At 39.5% G+C, this 24,447-nt stretch overlaps 1 protein-coding gene across 2 annotated transcripts in view; it reads right to left on the bottom strand.

Annotated features, from left to right (window-relative positions):
• gnas (GNAS complex locus) overlaps nucleotides 1-24,447 on the bottom strand; it is a 311,904-nt gene that overhangs the window by 8,938 nt on the left and 278,519 nt on the right. For both annotated transcript variants that reach the window (XM_060836269.1, XM_060836270.1), the window contains exons 6-9: nucleotides 17,611-17,665; nucleotides 13,088-13,161; nucleotides 3,953-4,011; nucleotides 730-850 (exon numbers count right to left, since the gene is read on the bottom strand). In XM_060836269.1, the coding sequence (XP_060692252.1) occupies nucleotides 730-850; nucleotides 3,953-4,011; nucleotides 13,088-13,161; nucleotides 17,611-17,665 (309 nt within the window). The remainder of the gene's footprint in view (nucleotides 1-729; nucleotides 851-3,952; nucleotides 4,012-13,087; nucleotides 13,162-17,610; nucleotides 17,666-24,447) is intronic.

The following is a 24,447-nucleotide window of genomic DNA, read 5'->3' as shown; positions in this document are numbered from 1 at the left end:
CCGAGTTCAGCTACAGCATTTCAATTATCAACAGTGAGAGTAATCTCAGACAAAAGTCCTTAACAATGCACAGAGGTGAACATCAGTTCATCCATGTCACAGAGTTCAACACTTGTCACCAAATGACTATTCAATAAAGAGTAAATGGAAAAAGCACAAAATTGTTTCTTTCACAAAAGACTAGCCTGACTCCTCCGTAACCAACAATGTGTGCAAACCAGGCAATATTCCCTGCATTCAGCTTTCTGATCTCATCAAATAAAAATGGTGAATACAATACAATGTATTATGAAATATGTACATGTGAACCTTAGTTTTGCAAAACACTTAATTATGCACTCAAGTCTTATGTCAATGACAATGTAGCTGGGCAAAAAATATGAGGCTGTGACTCAAAGATTCTCCATATGAGCAGGAGGGCCTTTGATAAGTTGCCTGTAGATACAATATTATTGCCTGATGGCATCAATGGAAAGTTTCTCCACATGCACACTTCTAGTACTTGGAATCTTAATTGCATGGGAAATGGCAAACAAAAAATGGAAGTGGCACAGAGTTCTAGTTATGATGCCTGGAATGACATCAAGAATCTCACACTTGACAAAATTCCAGCCTACGAGATATGCTGAAGGAACAAAGATAGGTAAATACAGTTGATACACGTATCAATGATCTAAATGCAATGATTAACTCCAGTTCCTGAAGATGTGACAGCAGTTTTATATTTACCTGTTGTTCCAGATGCTTTTGAACAAATTGAGCGCTTCTTGGAGACGATTGGTTTGATTGTCCTCTCGTATAACCATGTTGTAACTACTGCTTGCCACCACAAATATTATAGCAGTGACATCTGAGGAATAAATATGGGATGAGGGGTAAATTGATTAGAAACATCTAAAGAAATCAAGTCTCTATTACATGACTTGTGATATCTATTTTATTCAATTCAATTTTAAACAAGAATGAGATTGTTTGGCAACAGATGTGTGCGCTCAGAAGGTGGCATAGCATGGATGAAATAAAAACCATGCTGTGTGTTATAGAAATCCAAACGAAAGCTAAGAAAACACATGGAAATGTTCTAAGAGTAAGACAGAGGGGTCTTGAATAAGCGTGGCAGAAATGTGGGAGCTCTGAGAAGACATCAGAAGAATATTGAGTCGGGGAAAAGTTGTTGACTAAGAAGTATGGTTATCATTCATTGCACGTTTCAAGTTTTCTAAATGCCAGAATCTTATGTATTTATACCATAAACCTAATTGGAATACTGCATAAAGCAACAAAATGGCTACCAACATTTTTTTCTATCCGTAAATATTTCAGCCAACTTCATTATTTGAGGCAACTAGAAAAGTGTATCATGATCTTAGTGTGACATGGACTATACAGTTCAAGCACTGGAATACAGATTTAGTTTTAACAGATTAAATGTTAAAATTAGTTCTGCAAATGTACAAATTAAAAGTAAGTGAGAAATAAGAAAAAATACGATATCTAACATAAAAAAAACAAATCAATTGGGAGTAATTAAGGGAACAGAATTGTGACTTGGACCTTGCAAAACCAAGACAATGAGGAGAATTAATAAAACACCAAATGGAGAAAGAATACACATCAGTGAACAAAAGTACTGTGTGAGTTTTCATGTATTGATCAGACCCCACATAGTTATGAATGCATTTTTAATTATCAAAAATTATTTTCCATTTCAAATATGCCAACCATATCACTGAGTGAAGTATGTATAAAATGATTTCACATGCAAAGGGAATATCAAAGAAAGCTCATAACCTGAAGAGCTATGTGCAAGGGGGGAGAGAAATTCAGGTAAACAAATTATCTGGAGGTACAGATTCAGTAAGCTGAGAGGGAAGCCAACTAATGAGACAATCAAGTTAGTGAATGGTGAATTTAAAACAGACTTTTGGGAAACTTAGCATCTTGAGCAATTGAAATAATCTGTGGTGAAATAAAACACATTAAAAAGTTCAATAAATGTACGGATGTTACAATATATGTAGTAGTATAGGATCAGCTTATCTTTATAGAACACCTTCAAAGCTGGTTCAAAGCAGTTTCCTTCCCTTATGGACATTGGGGATCTAGAATTTTTTTCCCAACAAATGACAGTGATTTCAAGGTCATCATTAGACTCTTAATTCCAGAGTTTCAACAAATTTAAATCAAAACCACGTTTGATTCAAACTTAGGTTCCCAAAACATTACCTGGCTCTGTGGATTAAGCATTAATCCATTAGGCACTGCCTCTCCTTGAAATGTCCCAACATCATCATATACGAAGAAAGAAATAGGTAATGAACCTTACTGAGGTAGTTTTAGGCAAGGTGACTAAGCTTTCTTAAAAAGGCAAGGCTTTTGAAAATAGGGTTAAGGTTGAATGACTCTGAGGAAATTGCACAGAACAAGATCAATTCAATTGAAGGTTCTGTTACACATCATAGATCGAAGAGGGTGCACAGAATGCCAGAACCCTAGTCCTAAACGGACAAGAAATCAGGGGGCTGCAGAAGTATACATAAATCTACAATAAATATTAGAATTATTAATGTGACAGAGTCAGGACAGAGATTTAATGCCCATCATTGAAGGTGAAGTTTGCGTGGGATAGAATGAGAATTGGAATTTTGGCTGAATTGGAGTAGGATAGGGAGCTAGCATAGATCGTGCTGGAGCCATTAAGTACAGAGGTGGCAAAGGAGTGGACGAGGCTTTAGTGGTTGTATTTAAAGGGAGGGGTTAACGGATAATATTAAAGTAGAAACAAATAGTCTAGTCTGTGGACAGTGTGTAGCAAGGGAAGCTCGATTCTATAATGACCAAAAAAACCAAATTTGCAAGTTTCAAGAAAGGAGACCTGCCTTCTAAAACTGCTGTGTCCCATGTGTGATGAGGGAACCACACCAGCTTGACTAAAGTGAACTTAAAGAGGGATTCACCTGTGACAAAAGTGATGTTTTTAATAAATGCTCAAAATGAGAATACTTTTGTCTCGCATTTAACTGGAGAAAATTCTGGTACATCCACTCTTGACAACACGAAAGTTGCCATGGGAGACTCGAGCTAACACTGACACATTATTGGTTATGGGATTAAATCGAGGGAGACAAAATAGGCCGGAGTTTAATATAATTTACAATATAGTAGCTACATGAGTCCTTTGTGCACAGTACATTGTACATCTTTACAACGGGAGACATAGTTGATGCTTACAATCTTCTGTTCAGGTGATTCACTCATATATAGGGGAACCTTGATTATCCAAATATCAATTATCCGAAAATTGGATTATCCGAAGGAGATCTCCAGGTCCCGACAGAAACATCACATCAAAGACGTGTTCCCAACACTGATTGTGTCTTTCGTTCCCAACACTGATTAAATAGCCACAGTCTCCAAATGACTGACCTCCCTCCCTCACCCCACACTTTCCCTGGAGATCTACACAGGGGTGTAGCTCCTGGGGAAAACTGCAGAGGCACAAACATTGAGGATCTTCCCACTTTTTGGGATCTGCTAAATTCTTTAATATACAAATAAGTACACAGTTTTGCAGACTCTAGGCATTTTATTCTGGTCACAGCCACCCATTATTCTAGAGCTGGAAACAGATATACTTCTGAGAGCTTCACCTTACCAGGTCGAAGATTTGAGAAATTACTCAAACAGCATCAACCAAGTCTACAAGAGTCTCTTTTGTCTAAACAGATGAAGCAATATGTTGGACAAAAGTCTGGTGAAACCCAAGCTATGTAAGCCAACTGATGTGAAATGAGCTATACAGTGTTTGGGAATGATGCATTCCTCCCTGAATTGCTATCGGCAGCCTGAACTCCAAACCATCAAACATACACTGGCAAGGAATCTTCCCATGTGAATAATACTCTCCTTACCAGAAATAGACCCTGTAAGATACTTCACTTCCAGTTCTTACCATTGAAACACTGAATCCATTTCCTGCGCTCATCTCGTTGCCCTCCGACATCAAACATGCTGCAAAAGCAAAGTTTTTAACCCATTTTAAAATCAACTCAGACAAGGTTAAGTAGCAGACAAGATCAATTTCTTTAAACTGAAGACAATTCACAATTACAAATAAGTTCAACCAATGCTAAAGAGCAGGAAAACAAGATAAATGAACTTGTCAAATTTTGTCCAATCAAGCCAGCTGGTGAAATATTTTCACGGTCCATGTTAGAAACATTTCAGTGTTCTGCTGTCACTTTTCAGTTTGGAGTGCTTAGTCTTTTTTAGTACAAGTTAGTCACCGATCTCCTTAACAACTCTAGCAGATATTAGAACGAAACTGCATGTATTACATTGATCAACTGAACAGCATTCACAGGCCACAGAGTTCTAATTTTCACAAAACAGGGACTAAAACTTTACAGTACATTACCTGGCAGAATGTATTTGTCATATAAAGTAGAAAACTGCCTACATATTTCAATTCTCAGTCATCAGTAAAGTGACAGAATGAGCCCATCAATAGCGCTATCAAGCAGTACTCACTTAACAATAATCTGTATACTGACATCAGAGCCACAAATTCCTGACCTCACTGCAGTCTTCATTCAAAAATGGACAGAAGAGCTGAATTCCAGATGAGAGGTGAGATGAGGAGAGAGTGACTGACCTTAACATCAAGGCTGCATTTGACAGAATGTGGAATCAATAGAGCCTGAGCAAATCTGCTTAATCAACGACCTTCCCTCCTAAGGTCAGAAGTAGGAATTTTCACTGGGGGCTGATTGCACAATGTTCAGCATCATTAGCACTGACTCAGATACTGAAGCAGTCCATGTCCAACTGCAGCAGGACCTCGACAGTATCCAAGCTTGGACTGAAAAGTGGCAAGTAACATGAATTTTATACGAATGCCAGGCAGTGACTATCGCCATCAAGAGAGAATCTAAACATTGTCCCTTAACATTCAAAAGTGCTACCATCACCGAATCTCCTGCTCTTAACATCCTTGGGTTACCACTGACCAGAAAGTGAATGGGTCTTGCTGTACAAATACAGTGCCTCCAAGAGGCTAAGAACCCACGTCAGGAGTGTGATGGAATATTTCTGACTTGACTAGATAAGCGCAGATGCAACAACACAATAAGTTTAACGTCACTTATGACAAAGCAGCCCGATTGGCAACACATCCACAAACATTCACTCCCTCCACCACTAACACAGTGTAGAAGCGGTCTGTACCCACTACAAGATGCACTGCAGAAATTCACCATGGCTTCGGAGACAGCATCTTCATTGTTATCCATCAGAAGGACAAGGGCAGCAGATGCAGAGGAACATCACCACCTGCAAGTTCCTCTCCAAGCCACTCACTATTCTGAATTGGAAGTATACTGCTGTTCCTTCACTTAAAATTTTGGACTTCTTTCCCTAGCAGCGTTGTAGGTCTACCCACAGCACATGGACTGCTCAAGGATACAGCTCAACACCACATTCTCAAGGACAACTCAGGACAAGTGATAAATTCAGTGACACCCACAGCCAATGAATGAATAAAGAAAGGAACTAACGTACTGCAAATTATGCAGCCACTTTACAAATGTGAACATAATGCGACATGACATGCCAATAAGCTTGAAACCTGAACTTGTGTTTATTTTACACAAACTGCTGATGCTGGCGATCTCAAAAAGAGGTTTTTTTTTGTTTACTGAGGGTAGAGGGAACCAAGGCTGTGAACTGAGTAAAGATACTGCTGATCAGCCATGATTTAATTCAACTTCAGTGTAATCTCTTGCAATTTTTCTGTTTCTAAATAACTACCAACTGTTTGACTATGGATTTGCCAAGGAACAAATAACTGCTGTGATATAGAGACACTTACTGTAGGTCCAATAGTAGCTTCAGACCTCAGCATCCATGCAGTATTTTTTTTAAGACCATTGGAATGAGGTAGCAATTCCTGATTCAATGAAACCTGATCACATCATTAGACATATTCAAGACTGAATGAGACAACTTCTTTCCAGATCAAGAAGCTAAGAACTATAGCGAATAGGCAAGATTGTGCCACAACCAGATCAGACATGACCACAATAAATAGTGAAGTAGGCTCAATGGGTGAAAGAGCTCTTTGCCGTTCCTACTTGTGTCAAATTAACCAAAATTGGTCAAGCTATTCAGAAAAAGCAGTCAATCTTTATCAAGCCATTCTGAAACGACCCTACAATTTCAAAGCCTCTGACTGTCAACCAGGGTTTGCCTCATTACTCATTTCAGAAAGTCAATGCAGCTGATGATGCTATAGAAGGGCTTCTCCACACCAAATCTGCATTTGCCTTTTTCCAAACTGAAAGTGCCCTCATTTTACTGCCATGATTTAATCTGAATATTGCAGTGCTAAAAAATTATTTTCTCACTGCCTTTGATGAGTGGTAACCTACAGATTCCAAACCCTGACAAATTGATAGCTAAAACCCTAACAAAGATACTTCTTGGGCACTTTGTTCCCATATTTTCTGGCTTATTCTTTTGCACATTTATTAAAGTTTTTTGGTCATTTTCCTTCACCAATGGATAAACTTCATCCATTTGGTAGAAAACTTCAACACGCATGGCGATAACTTGAGAGAGCCTCTACGATAAACACTAGTCTATTATTCATCACTGCACCATAAAGTTCTCTTCAATTAGCCTCCAGTTTTGTGATCAATGAAAACAATGGGTTTAGATGAAGAATAAAATCACTTCAATGCTAAAGAAAATAATGCATAAAGGATGACTGCACTGGGAGTCAGCAAAGGAACTGATGTATTTATGAACACTATGATAGGAATGTACAAAATCTTTGGATGGAACAAGACTAGCTGGTCCATCCAGCCTATTACAAAGTCCCAAGGTGCTTCACATGAGCATCTTAAAACAAAGTCCAACCCTGAGCCACATAAGCAGATATCAGGTCAGATGACTAAGAGCTTAGTCAAGGAGATAGCTTTAAGGGATTTCTTAAAAGTGAGGTAGAAGGGTACAGGTAGAATATTTGAGAGTTTTCAGTCTAGACAACTGAAGGCATAACTACCGACTGTGTGGCCATTAAAACTGGCGATGCATAAAGACAAAACTTAGAGAGGCACATATCTTAGAGGTTTGTGGGGCTGATGGGGATATGGAAACAAGGCAATGGAAAAATCTGAAAACAAGGGTGCAACTTTTAAGCTCAAGGTCTTATATGAATTGGCTTGATTGTAGGTTAATGAGCCCAAGTGTGATAGGACTGAGGGTTTTTCTGTAAGTTGAGACATGAGCGGAGCACCTTCTCACTGTATCCTTTAATTCTTTTATTGTTCAAAAAAATTTGAGCTTTAAAAAAAGTTTACTGAATTAGCATCAACTACTTTACTGGGAAGGGAATTCCATAGATTCACAACACTCTGGACGAACAACCCTCTGTTCTCCCAAATTTTGAGGCTATGCCCTCTTGTCCTAGTTTCACCTAATAGTGGAAACGTCCTCTCTATTTTTATCTGAACTATTCCCTTCATAATTTTATATATTTCTTATGGATACCCCCTTTTTCTTAATTCCAATGAATATAATCCCAGTCTACTCAGTCTCTCCTCATAAGCCAACCTCCTCAACTCCGGAATCAACCTACTGAACCTCCTCTGCACCCCCTCTAGTGCCAGTACACCCTTTCCCAAGTAAGGAGACCAAATCTGCACATAGTACTCCAGGTGTGGCCTCACCAGCATCCTGTACAGCTGCAGTATAACCTTGTCTTTAAACTCAAGCCCTTTTGCAACGAAGGACAAAATTCCATCTGCTGTCCTCATTACTTGTATGTGTAGACAAACCCTCCGAGATTCATGCACTAGCATACCAGGTCCCTCTGCATAGCAACATGCTACAACTTTTTACCATTCAAGTAATAATCCTTTTTATTGTAACTCCTACAAAAATGGATGGTTTCACATTCATTCACATTGTATTCCATCTGCCAGACCGATACCCACTCACAAAGTATCTATGCTCCTCTGCATAGTGTCTCAGTCCTCTGCACACAATGCTCCACTGCTCATCTTGGTGTCATCTGCAAACTTTGACACACCACACGTGGTCCCCATCTCCATATCACTTCCATAAATTGTGAATAATTGCAGTCCTAACACTGATCCCTGAGGCACATCACTTATCACTGATTGCCAAATAGCAAAACACTCATTTATCCTTACTCTTTGCTACCTGTCAGTCAACCAATCCTCTATCCTTGCTAATACTTTACCCGTAACACCATGCATCTTTATCTTATACAGCAGCCTCTTGTCCAACACCTTGTTGAAGGACTTTTGGAAATGTAGGTACACATCTACTGGGTCCCCATTGTCCATTTTTCTCCTAATGTCTTCATAGAATTCCAGAAGATTATTTAAGTACGTCCTGCCCTTCATGAACCCATGCTGCTTCTGCCCAATGGGACAATTTCTTCCTTGATAATAGACTCAATAATCTTCCCCACTACAGCAGTTTAGCTAACTGGTCTATAATTCCCCACCTTTTGTCTACCTCCCTTTTTAAAAGTGGCGTCACATTTGCTGTTTTCCAATCTGCTGGAACTGCCCCAGAGTCCAGCAAGTTTTGGAAAATTACCACAAGGGCACTTGCTATTTCTCTTGCCATTTCTGTTAGTACCTTGGGATGCATGGGGCCAGGAGACTGGTCTATCCTAAGCTTTATTAGCTTGCCCAACACTACCTGTTCTGTAACAATGATTGTTTTGAGATCCTCACCTACCTTCGTCTTTTTGTCAGTTACTGGCATATTATTAGTGTCCTCTACTGCGAAGACCGACACAAAATTCAATGCCTCGGCCATTTCATCACACCCCATAACTAAATGCCACTTCTCATCCTCTAGTGGACCAACGTTTACTTTAGCCACTCTTCTTCGTTTTATATATTTCGAGAAACTTTTGCGATCTGTCTTTATATCCTGTGTTAGTTTTTTTTTCCCTCAAACACACTCACTTTTCTTTATAGCTCTTTTTTGGCTTTTTATTGACTTTTAAAATTTTCCCAATCTTCTAGTTTCCCACTGATCTTGGCCACTTTGTATGCCTTCTCTTTCAATTTGATCGCCTCCCTTATCTCTTCAGACATCCATGGCAGATTACCCCCCTTCTTACAATCCTTCCTTTTCATTGGAATATACTTTCGCTGAGCACTTTGAAAAACTGCTTTGATATTCCTCCATTACTCATTAACTGTCCCACCATAAAATCTTTGCTTCCAATCTACTTTAGCCAAGTCCTCCCCCATTCTATTATAGTAAGAAGTGGACCCTGGTATTGGATTTTATCTTCACACTCTCCAGCTGTATTCTAAATTCACCGTACTGTGATCGCCCCTTCCAAGAGGACCCCTGACAATGAAGTCATCAATTATTCCTGTGTCATTATGCTCTTGAGGCAGCACAGTGGCTCAGCGATTAGCACTGCTGCCTCACTGCGCCAGGTACTGGGTTCGATTCTAACCTCGGGCGCCTCTCTGTGTGGTGTTTGCACATTCTGTCCGTGTCTGCGTGGGTTTCCTACCACAGTCCAAAGATATGCAGGTCAGGTACATTGGCCATGCTAAATTGCCCATAGTATTAGGTGCATTAGTCAAAGAGAAATAGGTCTGGGTGGGTTACTGTTTGGAGGGTCAGTGTGGATTTGTTGCGCCAAATAGCCTATTTCCACACTGTGGGGAATCTAATCTAATCAATTACACAGGACAGATGAGGATAGCTTGCTCCCTCGTCAGTTCCATTAAATATTATTCAAGAAAACTACTGCGGATATACTCAATGACCTTCTCCTCAAGACTACCTCGACTGAGTAGGTTCGACCAACCGATGTGTAGATTAAAATCCCCCATGATAACTGCCATACCATCGTTACAGGTATTAGTTATTTCTTTGTTTACTGCCCGTTCCAATGTGATGTTATTATTGGTGGCCTATAGACTATGCCTATCAGTGACTGTTTCTTCTTAGAATTTCTAATTGCTAAATAGATTCTATCTTAATCTCCATAGAACCTATATCATCTCTCAGCACCGCCCTGATGCCCTTGAATATCAGAGCTCCATCACCTCCCTTAGCTTCCTGTCTGTACTTCTGAATAGTCTGATACCCCAGTTGTGACTATCCTGTAACCATGTTTCCATAATGGCTACTAAATCATATTCACTTGCAATGAATGAGGACATTAACTCATTAACTTTGTTATGAATGCTATGAGCATTCAGGTAAAGTGTCCTTATGCTAGTTTTCACACCCTTGTGATTTCCAACATCTCTCATAATATCGCCCGAGTTATCCTTCCCTTTTACTTCTTTCTTAGTCTGCATTACACTTACATCTCCTGCAGACATGCTAACCTGCTGCTTACCTTTTCATTTACCATCATATCTTCTGTCATTTTCACTTTCCCTTCCCACCAAGTCATTAGTTTAAAGTTCTAGTGACCACCTTATTTGTCCCTTTCACTGAAACGCTGGTTTCAGGTCAGTTCAGATGGAGACTGTCCCATCGGTACAGATCCCACCTGTTCCAAAACTGATGCCAGTGTCCTGTAAAATGACTTCCCAGAGATGGCTGGAATAGCTGAATCGAAAGCTAACAAAGGCATGCACAAGTATGTCAGAATTTAAGATGAAATGCAGAAACATTAGACAATATTGCCTAAAGTGGAAATATGTGGATTTAATAATGGAGATTGGAAGCTCATCTTAGGATCAAATGTCACAGCAAGGTTGTAAACAGGCTCAATTTCACTGTTGGCAGTGATCGGTCAAGAGATTGCTTATTTCCTCAGCACCATTTAATTTACAGGGGTAAGCAATAAACTAGATTACCAATTTGTGAAGAAGGAAGGTGCTGGATCAATGTGGAAAATTTCCCTCATCCCGAATTGTATGCCTGAAATGTTGAACCGCTTGCTCCTCGGATGTTGCCCGACTTACTCTGCTTTTCCAGCACCACACTTTTTGATTGACTCTCCAGCATCTGCGGACCTCACTTTCTCCTAGTTGGCAAACCAATTAGGAAAGTGGCCCATAAGATAAGATGTTTTCAGAGCAGAAGTAGGCCATTCTACCCATTGAATTGGATTTGCTATTCAATAAGATTAGAGGTATTCAGATAATCTATATGGACTTCAGTAACGTTTTCGACAAGGTTCCTCAAGGTAGGCTGGCTAACAAGGTTAGATTGCATGGAATACAGGGAGAACTGGCCATTTGGAAACAGAACTGGCTCAAAGGTATAAGACAGAGGGTGGTGGTGGAGGGTTGATTTTCAAACTGGTGGCCTGGGACTAGTGCTGTGCCCACTGCTTTTCATCAGTCATATAAATGATTTGGATGTGAACATAGGAGGTATAGTAAGTTTGCAAATGACAGCAAACTGGAGGCATAGTGGACAGCAAAGAAGGTGACCTCGGAGTACAACGGGATCTCGAACAGATGGGCCAATGGGCTTAGAAATGGCAGATGGAGTTCATTTCAGATAAATGTGAAGTGCTCCATTTTAGAAAGTCAAATCGGGGAGGACCTATACATTTAATGGTAATGTCCTGGGGATTGTTGCTGAACAAAAAGTGCAGGTTCATAGTTCCTTGAAAGTGGAGTCGCAAGTAGATAGGACAGTGAAGACGACGTTTGGTATGCTTTCTTTTATTGGTCAGAGCATCGATTAAAGGAGTTGGAAGGTCATGTTGCAGTTGTACAGGACATTGGTTAGGCCACTTTTGGAATATTGTGTGCAAATCTGGTCTCCCGCCTAGCAGAACAATGTTGTGAAACTTGAAAGGGTTCAGAAAAGATTTAAGAATGTTGCCGGGGTGGAAGTTTGAGCTATAGGGGAGAAGCTGAATGGGCTGGAGCGGAGGTTGACGGGTGACTGTAGAGAGGTCTATAAAATCATGAGGGGCATGGATAGGATAAATAGACAAGACCTTTCCCCTGTGGTCTCTGGGACTCCAGAACGAGCGAGTATAGGTTTAGGGTAAGGTGGGAAAAATTTAAAGAGACCTCAGGGGCAACCGTATCATGCAGAAAATGGTACACCTATGAACTGAGATGTCAGAGGAAGTGGAGGAGGTTGGTACAATAACAATATTTAAAAGTCATCTGGATGGGTATATGAATAGTTGAAGTGTTTAGAGGGATTTGGGCCAAGGATATCTGGTTGGCATGGATGAGTTGGACTGAAGGGTCTGTTTCCATGCTGTACATCTCTCGGACTCTAACCCTCAACTCCATTTTCTTGCCTTATTTCCGTAAGGCGAAAGTGAGGACTGTAGATACTGGAGATTAGAGTCGAGAGTGTGGTGCTGGGAAAACACAGCAGGTCAGGCAGCATCTGAGGAGGAGGAGAGTCAACGTTTTGGGCAAAAGCCTAATCATAAAAGTCTCGCCATCTCAGCCTTAAATATACTTAACAACCCGGCTTTGACAGCCCTCTGCGGTTCAATAGATTGACTACCTTCAAAATAAAATGTTGAAGAACTGAAGCTTTCATTAGTTGAACGAATAAGGGGCTGTTTAAATGGGTGCAACCGATAAACTTTGGTATGAATTGGGATTTATGACTTCCTTATAAGTTGTATGGAAAGCATTTAATATTAGTTCTTGCAGCAACCACATCAAATTTTAGATGGGGGTGTCAGGTGACATGGTTTCAATTATATGAAATGAGCTTATGATTACAAGGGAGAACAATGGGATTAATAATCAGCTAAAATTCACCAATTGCTATACTGCGACTAATTCTCACTGAACTCTCACTTGACGTGCACTGCTACACTTGTATGATACTTTTGTTCCCTTCCTAACAAGTAGTCTGCTTCTAGACATGCCAACAACTCTTGGGCAAAACGCGACTACAAAAAGCTTCAGGATGACCTGCTAAGTTTCCTTTCCTGTGTCAATTCCCCATGATGTGAAAATACAATGCTCTTCAGCGGTACCTTTAAATTCTATTCACATATCAAAACAAAACATCACTTTCGTACATATCATTACAATGCACAGAAACAAATTACCAAGTAAGGAATACTCACTGAAAGTTTACTTTTTCAACTTGAAACCTCGTCTCAAAAATTCCCGATGTCAAAACTCTGCATCGCAGTAGATCCTTTGAAAGGAAAAGAGAATGCATAATCAGGTTGTACGTTACAGAACCTTGGAAAGGACAATTAGTAGTGCTTGGAGTCTTGATGCACCATCAGCATGTCAACTAACTTAGTAACAACTTTTAAAAAATATCCAGGTATGATTGTGTTTCAGTGGTCACTCTTTCTCACTGAGACACCTAGTCAAACATAATTACAGATCCCACTGAAAGATCTGATCTAATGGCTCAGACATTACAACGGAATAAGTAACAAAAAACTAAGAGTGAACCGGTGGTGAGATAGCAAGCTATAATAAAGTTTGATATTAAGGCAAAACTAAATAAAACAAGGATTTTTAAAAAGAACTTTATTTTGATGCATACTTGAAAGGATAGATTGGAGAACTGTTCAAGCAATTCATCTCTCCTTCTCACTGGTCCATAAAGCATCTTTGCACCCTGCTATTATTTGCTAAAAGTGTTCACTATTCCAGGATCATTCAGAACAGAATAACAACTGCAAATCATCCTTTACAAACCTGTCTCTCATCCATCTCCAACTCCACCATAAGCATGAGAAGTTCATGATTTTATTCTATCACTATGATCAAGATCATCTTATCTGAGATTTTGGAGAAGATTTGTAGTTCAGGTTGTAAATTTGCTCGCTGAGCTGGTAGATTTGTTCTCCCACATTTCGTCACCATGCTAGGTAACATATTCAGAAAGCATTGGTGCTCTGTCCCACTTGCTATTTATCTGTCTTGGTTTGTTGTGGTGGGTGATATCATTTTCCGGTCTGTTTCTGAGAGGTTGGTAAATGTGGTCGAATTATCAATCTCTCAGAAATAGAACGGCAAATTGTATCACTCGCTTCTTTCCTAGGATACATGCCTGCTGCTCCTTTGATCCTATTCCACAGAACTCTTGATCACTAACCTTCCATTCTTCAATCCCTACATTAATTGGCATGGTCCCTTCCTTTCAGGCACTGTTTCTTTCCTATAAATTTGCTTTCACCGCTTAGCACAAAATAAAATAGAAAAGAAACAGTTTATCTAAATGGTTAGAGATTGAAGAATTGAGGGTGCAAAGTGATCTTGGTACCTGCATACATGAATCACACAAGACTGGATTGTAGGTACAGTAAGTAATTAGAAAAGCTACTAAAATGTTTTAATTGCATGGGGCACTGATTACAAATGTCGGCAGGTTATGTTTTAATTATTCAGGGGACTGCTGAAACATCCAGAATCCTGTTTATACTAATTGGGTTCCTTATTTAAGGAAGGGTGTAAGTCAATTGGAAGTAGTCAAAGGAGGTTTGTCAGATAAATAATTGGAATAGCCAGGTTATCCCACAAAGAATGATTGGTCCGACCAAGCTTATACAGGTGCACAATCCTTTATCTGAAATGCCCAGGACCAGCTGGTTTTCGGAATTCAGAAGTTTTCAAATTTCAGAATAAGTGACAGTTTGATGGTGAAATTAACGAAGTCTTATCGAAGGAGCAGACTCACTCAGTAAAACGGGCCTCGAGAGAGAATGGAGGCCTGCCAGTGCTGGGCCACGCCCCCACATATTGTATCTGAGTGACATGCATTGAATGGGTGTCAGTTAGTGTTAACTGTTTGCAACCAAACAACCTTGGTAACGAGAAAAATACTTCACAAAAAAAAACCTTCGGACTTTGGAGCTTTCTGGATTTCGGATAAAGGACTGTCTACCTGTATTTGCTCAAGTTTAGAAGAGGCAGAGATGACTTGATTGAAACATATAAACACAAAGTGGAAAATTGGCTTTCTTCTTCTCATAATTTGTATGGATATTCTGAGGCAAGTGACTCACTTTTTGAATGCTCAATGCCCTTTCAGCATATACAAGGCACAAGGTCACACTAGGCACATATAGCCTTAATTTGCCTGAATGAGTACCATTTCAACACTGAAAGCTCAAAATTAGTGAACTTGCTTGGCCATCCAACAGCTTGAATGTCAATTTCATCCAGCACAGCATACTATCACTATAGTGTACATGTATGTAGGCAACTTGCCAGGGTTTCTTTTCAGTATTTCCAAAACAGGCAACCTCTATCAACCAGGAGAAGTGCAGCAGGTACATTCAGACAGATCCATCTCAAAGTCACAAAACATCCTGACAAGGAAATATACCACCAATCTTTCTTCATTACTGGGTCAAATTTCTGGAACTGCCTATTTAACATACAGAAATGCTGTAATTCAAGGCAACATTTCACCCCCACATTCTCAAAGGTAATTAGAAATGAACAATCAATACTGGCTTTGCCAGTGATGACCACATTGGTTGAATGAATAAAACACTTAAAAAGGTATATTGTATGTTCACTGGGATATTCCTAGTGATGAGGACTTGGAACATTAGGGCTTATTTCATTGATACTGTGAAGGCTGAAGAGTAGACCCACCCGATCATAAAGAATAATCATAAGCTGAGTAGTAATACTGGTAGTGGAATTCTGTTTGTAAGTGGCTAATAGGATTTTAAATGAGACTGACTACATATTTCACATAGGACCACTTAGACTCCACTCATAAGACAGAAACTATTTCACTCCCATCGGCTTATGATTTGAATGCTGGCCATTGAGATGAAAAGACAGCATAAGCTACCATATAACTTGTACAATGAATGCTTGCCTTTATAATTTTATTGGTGCGTCAATAGTGTAAGGGTTCCTAAATAGATGAAATTTAGAGGTTGTAAGTTGGAGACCATTATGGCAGCTAGGGAGCCACTGGCTACACTAACTGAATTACAACTCTCCAGCATGCCGTGTGGCAGGATTCTAGCTGGTCTGATGTTTGATCCAGTAACAATTATCATGCAATTCTCATGAACAATGTGCTGGGCAAGGGGATGACTGTGTTTCTATTACATAGCTCTATTCTACACAACAGTTTGAATTGTCTGTTGCATGGGGTTACGTGATTGAATTTATTGAGCATTAGGATGATTAAAACAGAGCAAATGTACAGCCAATGGAAAATCTATCTGTGCAATGTGCTAACATTCAAAAGTTACTATCTGACTGAAAGAGAAATGATTCCAAGACTGTTGCATCAAACTATACTTGGTAACACACTTCTCCCCACAAGCTTTTTAATTTGGGCTTGATAATTTTGGGGTTAACTCACAAGTACTAAAGAAAAACCAGGTCAAAATGGGAAGCAGTGGCTTCTTTGTTCAATTATAAAAGCCATGGAATTATAGACAATATCATTGAGAATTTTGGTGTTCTTTGTTTTGAACTTCTTTGTTTTAAATAAAGAACATGCTGGAAATACTCAGCAAGTCTGGCAAATCTGCAGAACCAGAAAACAAAAGAGTTAACTCTTCAGGTTGATGAACTTTTATTAGTACTGGGAAAAAGTCAGAAATGTAACAGTATTTCAGCAGTGGAAAAGGAGGGCTGCAAAGCAATACAAAGAGAGAAAGCTAAAGATCTAGTACAGAAAACAGTAAACAAACACAAAGGAATAGCTACAAAAGATATGAATGAAAGGATCATGAACAGTTGCCATATGAAAGCAAAGGGGAAGAAAAAGAGAATCAAGGAGAGAAAAAAAAACAGGAACAAGGAGGAAATAAAATTTAAGGCGGAGGTTACAAATTTATGGTTTTACACACTGAACTCTTTAGTTGCTTCATCTCACCTGTCCTCCACTCTCAGACTTACTCCTTTTCCACTCGCTAAAAACCTATAACCATTTCTAACTTTCCCAGTTTTGATCAAAGGACACAAACCTTATTCTTACATCAAATCTTACTGCCACACCTGCTGAGTATCTCCAGCATTTTCTGCTTCAATTTCAGATTCCCAGCATCCACTTTTATAGTTGTTTTGCTTTTTCTTTCAGCTCAAATGAAAGCCTGGAAGGCTATAGAAAGCACCATAACAATTTATATACAAAAATGGTTTTAATTCAGATTCCAGTAACGTGATTCCTAAAGATTTGGCTCCCAACTTTTCTGCTGTTAAACTTGGCTCATTTATTCAGATAGCAGACTTGTAGACTTGTGGGTCTAGAAGATTGGCTCCGGGATCATGGAGTTGGTCTCTTGGAATTCAAACTGAAGACTAGCATAAAAGCTGCTTGTGCGCTATCATGGTTGAAAGCAAATGACAATCCCATGTCCAAAAAGCTTTTTGCTTATTGCATTTCAGACCTTTCAACGTGGAAAACTAATAAAGTTACTGTTCCAACTGATCCATTTCAAAAAGAGAACATTTGAGCTGACCATGATCAAAATCAATTTTACTGTAACTTATAGAAAAAGAACAGCATGAAAGAAAAATAAAAATAATCAAAATATCAAGTACCAGATGTGAGCACAAAGTAATTTCAACAGTTCTACCTCAACCAAAGAATGATGCATATTATGAAGGAGGACTTAAAAAATAGGGAAAGAATAATAGATCTGCTTACCTGATCTGGAGGTATGTAGTCATTTTGTTTGACTATGTCAATCCTGTCTAGAAAGCTGCAAGACAAACAAATATACCATTAACATTCTTTTCATTCTAGTTGAGGTAGGAAAGGCCCATAATTAAACGATACAGTTAACTCCAGCTGATCAAATTGCAGTTCATTTCCCCCCCTCACGCCCATTACTTTGGTGGTAAACTTGGATTCTGCCTTCTACTGTGGTAACTAATAACCTCTTAATAACCTGATGAGGGATAGGCCAGAAGACTAAAGGATCACCAGATTTCTATAAGTTACTGTTAAATTACTTCTGTTGTTCATGATGAAAGTCTTTTCCTGCAGAAATACAATCAATCATTGTATCGACGAAATGTGCTTTTTCTTCAGCAATATATAATCTATATTTGTGTGTGTGCGTGTGTATACCACATACACCCCAAAATGCTAATATACATAGTATGCTCCATACATAATCTGGATTTTGTTAGGAATACAGGAACAGAAGCAAACCATGCAGAATGTGTAATAAGCATCTACTCTTAGTTGCATAGTTTTGAATTCACTTTACTAGATGTTCGTAGATATCTGCACAGTACATGGATGGTGATTTTTTTTTTCAAAGTTGTTTTTGTAACAAATGCTAGGAGAATTGAATGCGAAAAAGGCTTGCCTGCGATGTAATCCAGTTAAATAGTATTCATTCATATGTGACCATGAGTTTTACTTGATATTTATCTTAACTTGTGTGGCAAGTGACAACCTTTGTCCTTCACAGTATAAATGCATACTGGAGAGAACTAGAGAACAAAGGTTTATAGGGTGAAGGGGACAAAATTTGAAAGGGACCAGAGGAGAAGGTGGTGGTGTGCATATGGAATGAGCTGCCAGAGGAAGTAGTGCAGGCTGGTAAAATACAACATTCAAAGGCATCTGGATGGGTATATGAATTGAAAGGGTCGAGAGAGAGATATGCTGGCAAATGGGACTAGATCAATTTAGGATATCTGGTTGGCGTGAATGAGTTGGACCAAAGGATGTGTTTCAGTGCTGTACATCTATATTACTCTGACAATTTTACACCATCTCCAAAATCTAGTACTACACTACACTTTCAGGAATTCAATTTTGAAGTATTTTTTTAAGAAAAGATATTCTGCTGTAATTAATGCAATACAGTTACAGTATTTTCACTAAACAAGTTTTTACTCTACTAAAGCAAATTTCAAAACCAGGATACAGTAGTTTTCCTCTCCGCGTTTTTTTTGTTTATTGCATTTCTTCTCCAGGATTGTGTAGGATGTATAGAACATCAACTGAAAATATGGATCTCTCTTTTGCTGCCACGTCAGTAGGACCTGTGTACTTCAAATGTGCCAATTTTAACAATGGGGACACAAAATTGTAAAACCAATATTACGAAAGACTGAATAATCTGTGGCTAATTTCCCCTCGAGCATCACAGGCAGAGGGGTGACCTTATAGAGGTTTGTAAAATCATGAGGGCATGTATAGAGTAAACGTACAAGGTCTTTTCCCTGGATGGGGTGTTCAAAGCTCGAGGGCATAAGTTTAACGTGAGGGGATAGATACCCTTTAAATCTTAAGAGGCAACTCTTTCACACAGAAGTAGTGGTGGAGGCTAGGACAATTACAACATTTAAAAGGCATCTGGATGGGGCTATGAATAGGAAAGGCTTAGAGGAATATGGGCCAAATGCTGTCAAATTGGACTAGATTTATTTCGGGTATCTGGCAGTCACAGATGAGTTGGACCGAAGGGTCTGTTTCCACGCTATATATCGCTATGACTCTACAAATGGTCTCCTACACAATGGAGCAGCGTTCCATTTCTCCATCTTCTCTACAATCCTTCCCCTCTCTCTCTCACACACACACAAAAAGCAATTATCTCATATCTGTTGGACAATTCTTGCCATAAATAGCCAAAATAGGTCAAAGATTCATATACATTATGTGCACTTTTGCACATGCACTTAACACTGTTGTGACTTTGCAAATGTTAAGGTCTAGGATTCATCAGCAGTCTGTTTCTGTTGTGCTACCAGGATCGGGGTAGCTAGGTGCTCTTGGTATGAGTCAATATTATTGAAGATCATAAGTGCCTTTGCCAATGCTGAACCTTGATCTGTGAATTCTTGCCACAAGTTCCTTCCCTACTCCATTAAGCTTCCAATTGGAGTACAGCTAACCTTGGGGGATAAGTGGGAAACTGTTTAATCTTCGACCAGAACCAAGAAAACCTCAACTTGTGTCATTAAGCTGTAGTACACACTATGTGCATGCACACTCACAAGCTGAGCCACAAACCAGTGATGACACATTCACTGAGGCGTATGAGAAAACGGGCTTCAGACTAAACATCCAGGATTCAAAACATACTCGAATAGCCTGCTCCTACCATCCCTGACCAATAAAATGCACTGTGAGCCCCTGAATAATGGGAATCATTTCCCATACTTTGGAAGCTTCATCTCAGCAGGAGCAGACATTAATGATGAAATCCAACATTGACTCCAACGTGCATTGCAGCCTTTGGGTGCCTTAGGAACAGTATGGTGCAGGTCCAAGTCCAAGACCTCAAAGACAGCACTAAGCTCAATTGTTTATTGACGAGCCATGGTCCCCACCCTCTACATGCATCAGAAACATGGACTATGTACTGCAAACACTTCAAATCCCTGGGCAGTTATCACTAGTGCTTTTTAAGCTAATGACCCCTCAGTATTGAGGCACTACTCTCACACAACCAACTTTGCATTGCTTGCCCTCGAACCCACAAAACTGAAGCAGCAGATGCAAAAGTGTCAATCATTTCAGGAGTCACCAAGCTGAATGTGTAAATAAAGTGCAGGCAATGTAAAAAGCAAACACAGAATTGAGAGTCCCACCCATCCACCTCATCATACACCACTTCCCCACGTACAGCTGCGTCTGTAGCTCTAGCATTGGAATTTTCAGATACTACAGAAATACCACCCACCAAAGGAGTGGAAGTGAATCATCCTCAACCCTGAGGGACTGTCAAAGACTATGACTGACCCTGCTGCAGTGAATAAAGATTTCAGTTAAAATCCTCCATAATGTTAGATTAGCAGAGCTGCATTAACATTCGGCTAGTGCTGTTGGTTATGGTTTAAACCATTTGGAAAGGGGGTTTGGTATAGGATCTAACATTACGAAAAAGAACAGGGCGCACAAAATTTGGAGAAGCAAACAGTATTACATAGTGCATTACTTCTTAGCTTGACTAAGGTCCAGAGTACCAGCCTGAAATAAGTAGTTCAAAGGACAACGAGAAATGAAATAAAAGACAAAAAATAATAGACTGGCCGTCAGCAAATGGATATCCCACAATCTTCAAGCAACATATAAATAGACAAGGCATGTAAAGGGTAAAAGAGGGGCTGATTAGGCGTTAAAAAGGGGTACTATATGTGCTTGTATTAAGGTCAAGCTTCTAAATGCACATTTTTAGTCAAAAAGCTACAGGGATTTTTTTAAAGCAAGTAATAGAGGAGAAACTGAAATCCACCTTCGCTTGCTATTGTAAGTTAACGGATGGAAGACTTGCCACCAACCCTATTCTAAAAGTAGCCCAAGGAAAGCCAAAAAGTATTTTAATATTGATTTTTTAAGTTTATAGAAAATAGCCTCAAAAGGTAACATACTAATTGGTTCACAGTATAGATGAGAACACTACTTAGTAGCAAAAGATGCACTGGATATGAAATCCACAAACATTAGCTTCATCTTCTGAACCAAGCTAGTCGTTCTGATGGATTTCCTAACTGGCATGGCATGGCTAACCATCATCAACCACACCAAGAGCTACATCAAGTTATCTTTCATTGAATAGTCCACATTTGTTGGATGATTCTGATGTCATTCCAGGCCTTTACAATTCACTGTTGTTAATGTCACAGCCTGCTTTCTGCCTCCCTTGGTGAATGCCTTCTCTCCTCTACACATCCAGTATTTCTAACTTTTGTTCATGCTCTTCTCAATGCGATTGTGCAAAGAGACATCCAATTGATGTAAGGTTTATTAGATGACTAAAAATCACTGTAAAATCAGAGTGTTGTGATCTAACCCCAGTAGCAATAATGATCAAAATTTATGATCTGAACATGTGGCAAATTGAAAAATTTCTCTCTCAATGCAATTCTCTTCATCAGAAGTTTCAAGCTTGTCTCAGCTACCTTCATCGGGAAGATGGATGACAGCTCCATTTGGGAAACGCTTGTGCTTTTCTGTTGAATTTCATGGCTGATTTTAGCTTTATCCTACTGAACACATATGACAGCACAACTGAAAGTCTACTTTTGTCATGGCAAATTATCTTTACTAACACTGTCTCCTTTAAAATTTTGCTCACCATCTGACTGGCTGGCATGTCAACTTCGTTGGGAGTCTTATCCACGTGTCAAATCTGGGGTCAAGCCATATTCATTCTCTAGTCAACGTTTAATGTGCTAACACTGAAGTGTGCTGAACCTGTAGTCAGTTTCTGGGAGACTATGTGAAACCTTGGTCTTTCGTCACAAAACTCTTTCTTTTAAGCTTGTGCGCATTATTTAGGGTTGGCTTTGAAATTTATAGCACTTAATTTTCTTATTTCAGGGCAAATATTTGGATGAATTTTCAAAACACAGTCCACTCTAGTGATTATCAATGACATATATGGCAACTTGGCTTTCCAACGGTTGGTACATGTTAGGTTCACCTCTGTTTGCATTGTTAGTCTGTGGCATCAGCCAAAGTTGTGTAGAAAGCTTCTTCAAACTCTAATGTACTTCAAAAATCTTGAATTCTCCATTGCTGCCTAATTATTTGTGTGTTTTGAAATCTTAAAGACTTAAGTTTGAACTGGGCTGTGGAAGCCTGTGTGGCAGTGCTAGTGTCCCTTATCTCTGGATCAGAAGGCCTAGGTTCAAGCCCCACCTAGTCCAGAGGTGTGTCACAATATGTCTGAACAGGTTTTTAAAAACATCTAGAATGCACATGGCATGTCAAAAACTTCATCTGTTAAAACTGATCTGGGCAGAGTGCATGCGCCATCCCTTCTTCACACCATATTTTCATACTGGAGAGCAGGAATGCAGTATGCACCAGTGAAGCGACAGCCTTGACACCATGTGTCGACATGCACAGATACATGGAGCTGCACAGACAGCTTCAATGATTTACTATTCCATGAGTTTCTTAATGACTAGATGGGCACGAGGGTAAGTCTAACTTCACCAGTGAGCAAGTGGCAAGTACAAACAACTGAGAGTTTTGGCCAAAATTTGGTTTTAAACAAGATCAACCATTACTTGAGTGTAACAACAGGCACAGTCCACGTATTAAACAAGTACTTTGCATGCATATTTACCAAGAAAGTTACTTCCAAGTGTGCAAAGAAAGACAAACAGTATGAGATTCTGGAGTAGGGTTTTAGAATGGTTGGCTGTAATTTGAGTTTGTTGTTAAGGCACCAGGACTTGAAGGGATAAAATAGAAAACTGACTTTCAGAGTTATCCACTAACTTGGGAAAAGCACTGTGCCACTGAAATTACACTTGTCAAACTCATGAATAGAAAATTAGTCATTACAGGTACATAGGTCATATAGCTAAGGTTCAAGGGTTGTTCAAACACTTCAGAGCTAAATGGTGAATAGGGTACGGATGAGTTTTGTATAGCTATAGTCAGCATGACTATGTTTAGTTATTTGCAACCATGATGTGTGTCAATATAGGACACGTATGATAGCAAGCATTCCAAGTTAAATCAGTTAACAGAAACCAGCATATATACCTTACAATGAAAGTCTCCCTCCTCTTAAAAAGAAACTATCAGCGTAAGTACTTCCCAAAAGCATCACCTGATAACATTTAACACATGCAGTCTCAATTTTGAAATATTAGGAGAAATGAAACACAGTTTGATCAAAGTAGAACATTTTCAGGATCAGGGTGTAGGTTTGCTCGCTGAGCTGTAGGTTTGATATCCAGACGTTTCATTTCCTGGTTAGGTAATATCATCAGTGGCGACCTCCAAGTGAAGCGAAGCTGTTGTCTCCTGCTTTCTATTTATATCTTTCTCCAGGATGGGGTTCCTGGGGTTTGTGGTGATGTCATTTCCTGTTCATTTTCTGAGGGGTTGATAGATGGTATTTAAATCTGTATGTTTGTTTATGGCGTTGTGGTTGGAGTGCCAGGCCTCTAGGCACTCCAAACACAACGCCATAAACAAGCGCATAGATCTAGATGCCATCTATCAACCCCTCAGAAAACGAACCGGAAATGACATCACCACAAACCCCAGGAACCCCATCCAGGAGAAAGATATAAATAGAAAGCAGGAGACAACAGCTTCGCTTCACTTGGAGGTCGCCACTGATGATGATACCTAACCAGGAAATGAAACGTCTGGATATCAAACCTACAGCCTAAACCTCAACCTGAGCTACAAACCTTCACAAACCTTGTGATTTTCAGGATCATTTCAAATGACAAGAGGTACAGGGGTTTAAGGAGAGAATTCAGAGCTTAGGGCAAAGCAGGTGAAGGCACAGATGCCAATGTTGAAGCAATTGAAACACAGAAGGGTAGAAGTGAATTTCATTTTAAAAAAGGCAGGTAGAACTGAAAGATATAGAACTTCACAGCAGAAAAACAAGTCGCTTAACCTGATAAGTTAAGCTGGTCATTATGTTGCATATGACTCTCCTCTCACTTCATTTCACTGCTTCAACAAATGTTTATATGTTCCTTTCTCCCTCAAATGTTAATCTAGATTTCTCTTCAATGCTTCTGCACTACTTTCTTCCAC

Source organism: Hemiscyllium ocellatum, chromosome 15, assembly GCF_020745735.1.
Source record: "Hemiscyllium ocellatum isolate sHemOce1 chromosome 15, sHemOce1.pat.X.cur, whole genome shotgun sequence".
Taxonomy (NCBI): Eukaryota; Metazoa; Chordata; class Chondrichthyes; order Orectolobiformes; family Hemiscylliidae; genus Hemiscyllium; species Hemiscyllium ocellatum.
Note: the sequence above shows the minus strand (reverse complement) of the source record. Positions and strands in the feature narration are given on the sequence as shown.